This window comes from Microtus ochrogaster, unplaced genomic scaffold (genome assembly GCF_000317375.1).
Source record: "Microtus ochrogaster isolate Prairie Vole_2 unplaced genomic scaffold, MicOch1.0 UNK37, whole genome shotgun sequence".
NCBI lineage: Eukaryota > Metazoa > Chordata > Mammalia > Rodentia > Cricetidae > Microtus > Microtus ochrogaster.
Genome location: NW_004949135.1, coordinates 54,280 through 67,667, shown reverse-complemented (window position 1 = coordinate 67,667; position 13,388 = coordinate 54,280). Strand labels below are relative to the sequence as shown.

The window sequence follows — 13,388 nt, the reverse complement described above, 5'->3', positions numbered from 1 at the left end:
CATCACAGACTTCATACTGGTGAGAAACCTTACAGATGTCAAGAATGTGGCAAGTCCTTTACCCATGTCTCAACACTTCACAAACATAACAGAATCCATACTGGTGAGAAACCTTACAGATGTCAAGAGTGTGGCAAGTCCTTTACTCGTCATGCAAATCTTCAAGCTCACCGCAGGATTCATATTGATGAGAAACTTTACACATGTCAGGAAGGTGGCAAGTCCCTTACTACATGCTCAAGTCTTAGATGGCATCAGAAAATTCATGTAATGGGCACACTCCTTAAAACTTCTTAGTTTAACTCACACAAATACTGTTTACCTGTCTTTATATACTGAACAAATTACTTCACCGACTCAAATCCTTAAATTACTTTCCAAGCTTAGTCAGTAATTATCTGGCACTACAGTTTTAATAAATTTAAATACATTGTGTTCAGGTTTAAATAATATAATCATGAAAGATTCATAATAAAATTAATTAATTATGCACTATTTTGGGAGGTGTAACCATTCAAATCTAAATTATTATCAATAAGTAAATATCTCTAGTAGGAATGAATTAAGCAATAACATTCCTTGACTGTATATCAAGGTAATGAGTTAAAGAACCAGCCAAAATAACACTATTACAGATTTTGATGCATATTTTAGATCTTGGAATATGGTTGTTTAGGTACTGTGATTATATTCTACATAAACATTATTTTTCTGTACTATTTGTTATTTATATAAATAACTGCTTATGTTGAACTTCACATATTTTCCTTCTTTGCAATAAAAACGTTAAATATTTTAGACATTTTTCATCTCTTTGTTTTGATAGTTTATACTTTAATGGCACAATACCATTAATGTGAGCTGTTCTGTAGATAATAGTAACAATATAAATATGTCATAACAAAGAAGTATATTTTTCCTGGGATATGTATATACTGTGAACATGTATTACTGTGATTGACATAATAGGAAGTAAATGGACAAAAGCTAAGTAGGAGATATTAGCAGGACTTGCAGGGAGATAGTGGAAACAGGAGGAAGAATTGAGGCAGGCAAGTTGCCACCAGAGATGGAGGAAGCTGGATGTCTGGTAGGTTTTAGAACATATCACAAAAATACATAGATTAATTAAACTTATGAGAGTTAGTTGGAAAGAAGTCTGGAATTTTGATCTGGCTTGCCCTTGCTCAGTTCTCATGAATCACTGAGTTCCTAATTACACATTTCCCAGTGTGTGCTGAAAACAGTGCTTCTTTATAGTCCTACATCACCTTTGATTCTTTACATCTCTCATAATTCTGTTCTGAACTATCCTTTGAATTGCAGGGGGGGATGATATTGAAAGGACACTTAAAGCTGAACATATTCTTATTGTCTGAACTATGACTGCAGGTGTGTCTCTCTTTTAGCAGTAAACATATGCAGGTAATTTCTGTGATGGAGGCTTAGCGATGCTGTTGTTGGTGGTAAAAGATAGGAAATGAGGAATAATTTTAAACCTTAAACTTGTAGCAGAATAATAGTAGCAGGTGGTACTTTCTAACCTTTTGGTAATTCTTCTAGAACAAACATGAATTCTCCTCAAGTAATTGTAGAAACTAGAAGCAGAAGGAACAGTGTGACATTCTTTTCATGAGGACACTTACCTCAATACCTAAGCCACATAAAATTTAGCAAAAAGTGATTGATATAACACTTTTAGCTTTTTGAGGCAATTCCACATTGATTTTATTCTGCGTCACCAAAAGGTGAACTCTCAAATATATGAATAAATTATTATCTTTTCTTCAGATATACATCAATATTTGTTATCCTTTATTAATATTGTTATTTTTCTTAGTCATTCTGATATGGGGAAGAGATTTCAAAGGATAGTTAATTTGCATTTCTCTGATTGCTAAGCATGTTGAACTTTAGAAAATACCTCTCAAACAGATTTATAATTTTTTTTGAGATTTCTGTTTAGGTTTATGTCTAGTTTTAATGCTAGGGCATTTTTGTTTTTGTTTGCTTCTTTGTTTCTCTCTCTTTTTTGGTGTATAATCATTTAGCTCTAGGTTTGTTCTACAATCAATTTCAGATGTTTAGCTTGTAATGTTGCTTTCCTAATCTTAACACAGTCTCTTCTTTTGAAAGTTAGTAATCTGCTATCTATGAATGGCAGTTAATTTTATGAAGTCTTATTTGTCACAACTTGGTCTTAAACGCTATTGTCTAAGGATCTTTGCCAGAAAGACCTCTTCTTTGCCTACTGTGAACTGCGTGATTATTCTGTCTTTATAAGAGAACATTGTAAAAATCAACTTTACTTTCTTTGAATTTTCCACATCATTAAATTACTTTTGTAACCTAAGCTAATGCATACATGAGATTTAAGTTAACCTCTTTGACAAGAAATGCTAAATACAGTAGAGAGTTAAAGCCTGATATGCAATGGTGTTTGTAGTACTGTCTGTTATTGGTAGTGTCATGGGGGTTCATTGACAAGTCCTTGTGAAATTATTTAAAGACTTCAAGACAGTATCCCCCAAACCTTTCCCTTCTGATGCTCCTTGTTCTGATGTTCCTTGTTTTCTTCAATAAAATGAAAGAATAAAGACTTTGTTAGGGACAGATACATTGAAGGGCACAACGACAATTTTATAAGACAACCTTCAGAAAGGCATAGATTAAAACTCATATAAAAGACAGATATTATAAAATGGATGACATCAGGTGAGTGAATTAGACTATTTAAATCTGGGGTTGCTACTGGCCAAAGGACAAAAGGGAGAAGTGATTACCTGTTTTGGTCTATAAGATACTAATAGGTGAGTCTCAGTATAGTATTGATGTGTTTAAACTGGAATATTTTGGTGTCCTATGTGAGGATTCTCAATTTTAATAAATATTTCTAGTAAAGATATGGCATCTTCACAGAAGAGAGTTTGGCAAAAAAGTATGAGCCAAAATGTCGGGGTTAATATATTGAAATCTTCTTTTAGATATGACATGCATACATACATCCACTTCCACATGTTGCTGTAAATATGTATATATATGTAATTATGTATATATACACATGGAATTATGAAAAATACATAAAAACTACAACAATTAGTATCTTACAGGCTATTGCCCTCAACTGATCACTAGCTAACAGTTAATCTTAAAAATCATCTTTCAAGCTTGTGCAGATATTTTGCAAGCTTCCTTAAAACACATTAAAAAATGATTCTTAGCTACTTGGTGTCTTTAGTTACCTGTCCCAACATCTTTCACATATAGCTTTTCTTTGTCACTTATGTTTAAGTAAAAGATGGTTCCTAAAAATAGAATCCTCATGGGAATTATGATATGCCAAATATATACTCTTGATACATATCAGAATATATGGATTCATATGAATGGATCATAACATACAGTAATAATATTCTACAAACATATGGATGAAATCTAGTGGTGATGTGTTTTGTATTCTACTGCTTCCATTAAAAAAGCCAAAAAATTCTATAGTTCATTCAAAATCTCAAAGTCCCAAAAACTGCATTATAACATGGACAATAAGTGGTTTAGATACATTTTCCAATGTGAGAGTTAATGTTTCCCAAACCCTTCTCAGTGCAGACTGTTAATTAGGAACCCAACGCCAACTGTTGAAATTACTTTTACTTGTGCTTCATTCCTCAGCTTCTGTTTATCATTCTAAGAAGGAACCGCCACATCTTTGTGAACTTTGGCACTAAAAACCATGTGCATTTTGTGATCAGCTTTATAGGATTTTGATCTACAGTTGAGTTCAGCTTTCATTGCCCAATTTCTGCTTTGCCATTGTTGAGTAGAACAGGCCAGTACAGTCCAAACTCTCATTGAATATCATGTCTGCTGAGCAGACTGCTTCATCTCAGCAAGGGAGATTTCATGAGTATTCTTATAACTAAGACAGGAGTAGATATTCTACTGATTTTTGAGATTCTGCAGTTGGCGCGTTTGCTTTTAGCATGTTAATGGTGTTTGATGATAATTTTAATATAAATTGGACAGAGATATGCCGGAACTACAAGGGCATATGATTTGAACACTTCCTCTATATCAATTCAACATAGTTCTTGACATTCTAGCTATAGCAATAAAACAACAAAAGAAGATCAAAGGAATTCAAATTGAAAAGGGAGAAGTCAAAGTTTCGTTATTTGTAGATTATGATAGTATATATAAGTGACTCCAAAAACTACCAGAGAACTAATACAGCTGAAAAACACCTTTAGTAACGTGATGGTATACAAGGTCAACTCAATAAAGTTCAGTAGCCCCCGATATACAAATGATAAAGGAGTAACAAGGTGAATCCTGAGAAAAACATATAGATCCACTTGGAAAGTCAAAATAGGCAATATTGCCTGACAAAATTGGTAAAATAGGGGTGGTGAGAATAGAAATAGTGGAAAGGGAAGAAAAAGAAGAAGGTGAGGGATGAGCTGCACTTTAGGGAATGAGATATTGGAGATGGAGAAAGGACGGAGATGAGAGCAAGGACAGAAATATCTTGATTGAGGGAGTCATTATGGTGTTAGCAAAACACTTGGCTCTAGAGAAATTCCAAGGAATCCACAAGGACTAATCCAGCTAAGACCCTAAGCAATAGAAAAGAGGGTGCCCAAACTGAACTTGCTGTGTAGTTAGACTAATGAATACTTTAAATATCAACATAGAGCCTTCATCCAGCAACTGAGGCTGAGACCAGCACCAGAGCATGGGAATGATCTGCCAAAGTTCATTGAAGAGTGGGAGGAATGAGAATTTGAGCAAAGAGGTCAAGACGATGATGGGTTCACCTACTGAAATAATCTGCCTGAGCTAATGGGAGCTCACCAACAACAGCCAGACTGTGAAGGACAAGTATAGGACCAAACTAGACCCTCCGAATCTGGTTGACAGTGGCATGGCTAAGGCAGACTGAGTGGCCACTGACAGTGACATCAGGAATTATACCTACAGCTTTTACTGGCATTTTGGGATCCTATTCTCTTTGAATGGATACCTTGCTCAGCCTGGATATAGTAGGGAGGGCCTTGTACTTTCCCTAAAGATATGTGCCTCACCCATTCAAAGGCATGGATGGGGGTGGATAAGGGGAGCAAGTGGAGGAAATGGAAGGAGAGAAGGAAGTGAGAAAAAATGAAGAAAGATAGTTTGTTTTCTTTCTTAATAAGAAAAAATTAAAAAATAAATAAATAAAATGAAAAAAGAGAGGAAATGACAATGTATGGCTGACCTCCACCTGACAGTTATGTTGCTTTCCTGGCTTATGAAAATACATATTCAATCCCATGGAATGCTTTGCCTTTTCATACCACATTCACTTGTTCAAAATAGAATTAGAAATGGCATACCATGTAAACAGAAACTACATATGTAGAATGCTACTTCATGATCTAGAATGCAGCCTATATACGTGGCTTATACTTAGCATAAAACTGATGCTGTTTCATTCAGATTATAGGTTCTGCACTTCTTTTTCATGGACAATGACTATCAGTTTCCTCTGTTCTACCATAGAATTCTATATATCCTCCTAAATGCCCACTTATTTCAGTCTTCCCTCCACATAACTCTCTGTCTCTTTCCCTTTCTCCTTCACATGATCCCTTCTGTTCCTACCCACCCATAAATTATACTCATTTTCCATTCCCAGAAGATGTGCCAGTCAGTGCTAGAATTCTGCACTTCATTTAACCTCTCTGGGTCTGTGTATTAGAGTTGGGTTATCCTTTATTAAATAGGTAATATCTACTCAAAAGTGAATAAATATCATATGTCTTTCTAGGCCTGAGGTGCATTGCACAGGATGTTTTTTGTTCCACCCATTTTTCTACACATATCATGATGGCTTTTTTAAAACATCTGTGTATATATACTATGTGGAAAGGTGCTTAAAAGAAATTCCACACTACATAGAATTTACAAATAGATGGTAATTTATTTAGGGGTAGAATCACAAATCAGAATTCTTTGCTTGAACAGAGATCACAAACTGCATGCATCCAGCCTCATTTGGCCTAAAAAAGAGGCTGGATGCATGCTCTTCATTGGCATATATAGTTTAAGAGGCCACACCCCAGTGGGTGGGTAACCATTGGCTGTAAGAGTTCCTCTAGCAGCTCTCCCTTTTGTTTAACTAAGAGAGTTCTAAGGCTAATACAAAGGTATATACAATAAGAACAAATATATTAAATAATTATCCTATCCTAATTAGTTTAGTCTTATATAATATATAACTAGGTCAAGTCATGAGAGAAAAGTAACTACAACTATTTAGTCTTCAACCTCATCACAGATCTGAGAATGAAAATAACATTACCTGAATAAGCAGGAACCAAGTAACTTCTAAAATGTGCAACAAATTACAAAGACAACTGGATACCTTGGCAATCACCCAAAGTCTCATTTTAAATGTTGGAGCAACCAACTTTGGCTAAGGCTTAGAATAACTGACATACCATTTTCAAAGGCAGGCAATTTTTCAAAACTCTTACCCTGTCTTGGCAAGATTTGACAGACCTACTTATCTATTTCCGGATACCATGTGTCTTGTCAGTGGTTGAGGCATGGACGTTTCTTTGCCCAAATGCCAGTTTTGTCAAGAAGAAAACAAACTCCAAGTGGAGTGTCTTCAGTGTTCAACATTCTTTTGGGAATAGAATGGTGCTGCTAGGAGCAGTCGTGTCTCACTTCAATAGAGTCTTAAGTTATTGAAATGCCATATTCTACAGGTCTTTGAAGTGGTTGAATAATACCTATCTATGCAGAATATAATTTCTATTTTTCTAAAGAACCTGATTAGTCTAACTATAAAAATGACTATTGATCTATAATTCTTAATACCTATATATCTTAAAGACTAAGACCATATTAGAATATTATACAATAAACAAATGTGCAACAAGTGAGGACAATGTCCTCAAAATACAAAAAATGTGTAAGATTCTTGATCAGAGGTAGAAATGTACATTGCAATATGATAAATAAATATCAACATATAAAAATGTTTTAAGCAGAGGTAGAAGCAAGCATGCATACAACATTCAATATCTTTTAAATTTGTATCAATATAAAAGGATTTATACCAATGTAATTGTGTATAAATAATAACTAACACGTATTCACTCTATTACTCACTATTATTATTAGTTTGCGTAAGCTCAAGTTAATCTATCCTGTATTTCAAAGAGATCCCTGAGACAATAAAATTCCCCCGACCCCCAAACCCATACCAATTGTAATCATCCCCCTAAATGATGTCTCTTACCCTGAGAACAAACTTTGTTGGGCAAGGGGACGTCGTCTTCTAGAATTTCTTCTGGCTGTCATGGGGGCAATGTTTTTTTCTATGGGATCCTGTGAAAGTAAAATGATGGTTAAATTCCAAGATTACTGTCAGTTATAGTTGCAAATAGTCTATCAATATTTGTTAGGGTTTTTCTGAGGTTCCTATTTGGAGGTCTGGCCACAATATTGTAAAAATTGGTACCATCTCAGCTAACCAAGTTAGAACCATCTTGAGAGGCTGGTACCTAAAACAGGTCTTGTAGTAGTTCTATCAGCATCATAATGTCATATCAACCAGATGGAGTCATTTTTGTGGGGCCTCATCTTCTTCCTGGAAACTTCAAAGATTATTGCAGAAAAATTCCTAGTTCATTGTGGAAAACTTAAACATTATTTATATAGACATATACAGACATATATATTCAATGAAAGAGTCATAAAAAAGATATGAAGAAGAGTAAAATTTTTTCTAAATTAATTTTCTTTCTGTCCCAGACCAAATGGCCCTTGACATGAGACAGAAACTCTAAATTTTTCTTTTAACAATAAGCTTGGATTTAGAGAAAGACAGAGCCATTGTCCAACTCCAAAACCAGCTCTGTATATTCATAAATATAAATATATATGTATGTTTAAATATATGCATATGATTTATCTCACATCAAAAATTGTGATCCCTTTTTTTTTTTTGGTTTTTGAGACAGGGTTTCGCTGTGGCTTTGGAGTCTGTCCTGGAACTAGCTCTTGTAGACCAGGCTGGCATTGAACTCTGCCTCCCGAGTGCTGGGATTAAAGGCGTGTGCCACCACCGCCCGGCCGTGATCCCTTTTCTTGATGATACCTAGTGGATAATTATTTTTCCATCTGTCAGCATTCAAACATCCAGTGTCTCTTGAATTTTTTCGATTAGTGTTTTCTTGCAAAGATTAGAACAAAACCCTGCCCCAACACTTATGAGGTTTCCTTACCATAAGTATGGTTGTCACCATTGTGGATGAGCTGTCATTTTTCTTTTTCAAGATGTTTCTCCTTTTCATACCAGATCTTTATTAATTTTGATGGTATCCATAGTTTCTCTTCTCTTGTGGACACATAAGCAAAAAACTTTTCCCAACATAGCACATCTCTTGGCTTCCATTGTGAGGTCAACAGATCCTTGAAATAAACCAGTTGATTTAATTCAGAAGACTTTTTTATTATCCAATGTCTCTCTGCTGTTGTTGTCCCTTTCTCATTAGGGTTAAGAAAATTTAAGGTTAATAAAACATTATAATGTTTATTTCATGGGCATTTCCACCCCTTTCTGTTTGTTTAACATATCCTTTATAGTTTGATTTTTATCTTTTTACTACTGCCTGACCTGTAGGATTGTGTGGTATACCTGTAATATGCTTAATATTATAAGAAGAGAAATAGTTTCATTTTCCTGAAATGAATAAGCTGGACCATTATCTGTGTTTATTTGTGCAGGCCATAATTTTAATAATTGTGTGATTACTGAATCAGCCTTTTCTGAGCTTAAAGCAGTTGCCCACTGAAAACCTGAATAAGTGTCAATGTATGGTGTACATATTTTAATTGTCCAAATTCTGCAAAGTGAAACACATCCATCTGCCAAATTTCATTCCTTTGCATTCCCTTTGGGTTATTCCATCAGGTAGCAGTGTTTGTTTATAGAAAGAGCAAGTAGAGCATCTCTTTAAAATCTCCTTAGCTTGTTTCCATGTAAGAGAAAACTCTTTCTTTTACCCTTTACTATTGACATGATATTTCTTTATGAAATTCTGAGACCTGCAACATGCTTCCAATCAAAATTGATCAATTTCTGCATTACCTTGAGCTAGAGGACCTGGCAGACACATATGGGATCAGATGTGTGTTATGTATGTAGGACAAAGCCTATTCCTGATTATGTCTTGCACCTGGATTAATAATGAAGTCAATTCTGTATCATCTGGTATAAATTCAGCAGTTTCAATATGCAAGTTAACTCTTTCTGCATATTGTGAATTAGTAACTATATTAAGTGGTTCTTTAAAATGTTTAGCCCCATGAGAATAGCATATAATTCTGAATTCTGGGAAGAATTATAAGAGCTTTGTTCCACCTTACTTAATTCTAATTTGTAACCTGACATCCCTGATTTATTTGCATCAGTATTAAATGTACAGGCTCTAGTTATTGGAATATCGCGTACAATTCAAGGATGAAATCAAGCAGTTCTCTTTATTAGGTTAATTCTATCACTTTTGGATAATTGCTACTAATTTCTCCCAATAAATGAGCAAACACTCCTTTCCATGGTTCATTGTCTTCCCATTACTTTTTTTCTTATTTCATCAGAAGTGAAAGGTGCTATAATCTCCTTTGGGTTTATACCCGCTAGTTTATGAAGATTCAGTTTTCCTTTTATAGGATCCAAGTAGTTCTCTTTATAATGTTAAGTCTATCGATTTTGGAATAATTGCTATTAATTTCTTCCAAATTTGCACAAGCCCTTTGCCACAATCATTATTTCCCATAACTTTATTTTTCTTTATCGTTAAAAGACATCATAATCTCTGCTGGATCTATACCTGCTTATTGATGAAGTCTCAATTTACCTTTTATAATTAATTCCAAGAATTTTTCCATATATCTTTTAAATTTTTCCTTGATTTATGTGGTAAAAAAATCCATTCTAAGATAACATTGTCCCTCTGCATTAAATTCCTGTAGGAGAAATTCTGGAAGGCAATATGAGTGGAATATAATTAAGATTTGGATTCACCCTATCCACACGTGACTTCTGTAATTTCTCCTCAACAATTGTGAGTTCTTTTTCTACTTTAGCTCTTAATTCATGTCTATCACCATCTAAAGTTTTGTTTAAATGAATTCGAGATAATGTTTTATTAAAACAGCCTGTTGTAGACTGGAAATGTCTCCTAAATATCTTTGAAATTCATTAAGGTTCCACAACTAGTCTCTCCTTATGTGTTTCTTTGTGTCCTAATTTTCTGCAAGCTAGTGAACATTGACCCAAAAATTCTCAATAAAATACTGGGAAACCGAATCCAAGAACACATTAGAAAAATCATCCTTTATGATCAAGTAGGCTTCATCCCAGAGATGCAGGGCTGGTTTATCATATGCAAATCTATCAATGTAATCTTTCATATAAATAATCTGAAAGAAAAAAAAGCATATGATCATTTCATTAAATGCTGAAAATGCATTTGACAAAATTACACACCACTTTATATAAAGATCTTGGAGAGATTAGGGATACATGGGTCATACCTAAACATAATAAAAGATATATACAGCAAGCCAGCAGCTAACATCATATTAAATGGAGAGAAAATCAAAGCCATCCCACTAAAATCAGGAACACAACAAGGCTGTCCACTCTCTCCATACCTCTTCAATATAGTTCTTGAAGTTCTAGCGATAGCAATAAGACTGCATAAGGAGATTAAAGGGATTCAAATTGGAAAGGAAGAAGTTAAACTTTCAGTATTTGCAGATGATATGATAGTTTACATAAGCGACCCCAAAAACTGTACCAAAGAACTCCTACAGCTGATAAACACCTTTAGTAATGTGGCAAGATACAATATCAACTCCAAAAAATCAGTTGCCCTTCTATACACAAAGGATAAAGAAGCAGACAGGGAAATCAGAGAAGCATCACCTTTCACGATAGCCACAAATAGCATAAAATATCTTCGGGTAACTCTAAACAAATAACTGAAAGATCTTTTTGACAAGAACTTTAAGTCTTTGAAGAAAGAAATTGAAGAAGATACCAGAAAATGGAACGATCTCCCTTGCTCTTAATTTGGGAGGATCAACATAGTAAAAAAAAGGCAATTCTACCAAAAGCAATCTATAGAGTCAATGCAATCCCCATCAAAATCTTATCAAAAATTTTCACACACCTTGAGAGAACAATAATCAAATTTATATGAAAAAACCCAGGATAGTCAAAACAATCTTATACAATAAAGGAACTCCTGGAGGCATTACCATCTCTGACTTCAAACTCTATTACAGAGCTACAGTATTGAAAACAGCTTGGTATTGGCATAAAAAACCCTGATATTAGAAGTGGAAAAGATTGCCAGGTAAAAATTGGGTGCACAGGGGTAGGGGTGGGGTGGGGGTAAAGGGAGATGGGGATAGAGAAGGGAGAAGAGGAGGATTGGGGAGAGCTTGGGGGAATGGGATGGAGGGAGGGTGGATATGAGAGCAGGGAAGTAGCTATCTTAATTACGGGAGGCAACTAAGTGTTGGCAAGAGACTTGACTCTAGAGGGCTTCCCAGGTCCAAGGAGATGTCCCCCAGCTTGGTCCTTGGGCAGCAGAGGAGAGGGTGCCTGAACTGACCTTGTCCCATAGCCACACTGATGAATATCTTGTGTATCACCATAGAACCTTCATCTGGCAATGGATGTAGATACAGAGACCCACAATGGAGTACTGAACTGAGCTCCCAAGGTCCAAATGAGGAACAGAAGGAGGGAGAACATGAGCAATGAAGTCAGGACCGTGAGGGGTGCATCCAACCACTGAGATGGTGGGACTGATCTAATGGGAGCTCCCCAAGGCCAGCTGGACTGGGACTGATGGAGCATGTCATCAAACCTGACTCTTGAGTGTGTCTGTCAATGAGGGCTGACTGAGAAGCCATGGACAATGGCACAGGGTTTTGATTCTACTGCATGGACTGGCTTTGTGGGGAGCCTGGTTTGTTGGATGCTCTCCTTCCTAGACCTGGATGGAGGGGAGAGGAATTTGAACTTCCCATGGGTCAGGGAACCCTGACTGCTCTTTGGACTGGAGAGGGAAGGGGAGGCAGTGTGCGGAGATTTGGAAGTAAATGGGAGGTGGGGAGGAGGTTGAAATTTTTAATAAAAAAATAAAAAATTACAGAGAGGAGATTCTGTCAATTACCTTGGTTATAGAATAGGTTTACAGAAAATGAGACACAAAGGGTTCAAGTTAGGAGAGACTGGTTGTGGGCTATAAATGACTTTCAAAGACTGTTTCTAGATATTTCCAATCTACAACCGGCTGTAGGGATAACACCTGATCTAATAATTCATGATAACGATTTGAATAGTCCCAGAGATTTAACAGCTGAAGCAGAAAATGGCTTGACAATTGATGAGAAAAAATTACAGGAGGGATATGTGGATAGGGTGAATTGAAATTTTAATTGTGTTCTAGTCATATTGCCTTCTAGAATTTCTGTTACAGAAATTTTAATGCAGAGGGATGATATTATCTTAGAGCGAATCTTTTACCACATAAACCAAGTTAAAATTTAAAAACTTATGTGGAAAAAGTCTCTGTATTAATTATAAGATGTAAATTGAGAGTTTGTCAATTAGCAGGTATTGACCCAACAGAGATTTTAATGCCTTTTCCTACTGATGAAATAAAAAAGGTATTAAAGGACAATGAATCATGGCAAAGAGATTGTGCTAATTTTTGGAAGAAATTAATAGCAATTATCTCAAAAGCTATAGACTTAACCTTATAAAGACATTTTCTTGGATTCATCCTTGAATTGTAAGTGATGCTCCAATAACTGGAGCCTATATATTTTATACTGATGCAAACAAATCAGGGAAGGCAGGTTACAAATCAAAAAAAAAATTAAGTAAGTTGGGACAAACCCCTTATACTTCTGTTCAAAAAGCAGAAATATATGCTATTTTCATGGTGCTAAGGGATTTTAAAGAACCTCTTAATATAGTTACTGAATCACAATATGCAGCAAGAGTTGTTTTTCATATTGAAATCAGTTAATTTATAGTAGATGATACAGAATTGACTTCATTATTCATAGTTTCAAGATATAACCAAGACTAGATTTGTCCCATATACATAACACACATCTGAATTCATATGGGTCTGCCAGGTCCTCTAGCACAATGTAATACAGAAATTGATCTATTATCGATTATAAGTGTGTTGAAGTACTCAGAATGCCATAAGAAACATCATGTTAATAGCAAAGGTTTAAAGAAAGAGTTTTCTATTACATAGCAACAAGCCAAAGAGATTACAAAGAGATGTCGTACTTGCTCT

At 35.3% G+C, this 13,388-nt stretch overlaps 1 protein-coding gene across 1 annotated transcript in view; it reads left to right on the top strand.

Moving 5' to 3' along the window:
- LOC101990486 (zinc finger protein 678-like) overlaps positions 1 to 297 on the top strand; it is a 47,373-nt gene extending 47,076 nt beyond the window's left edge. The window contains exon 5 of the mRNA XM_026789987.1: positions 1 to 297. This exon is cut by the window's left edge and continues 28 nt beyond it. Within this exon, the coding sequence (XP_026645788.1) occupies positions 1 to 297 (297 nt within the window).
- Positions 298 to 13,388: the final 13,091 nt, after the last annotated feature.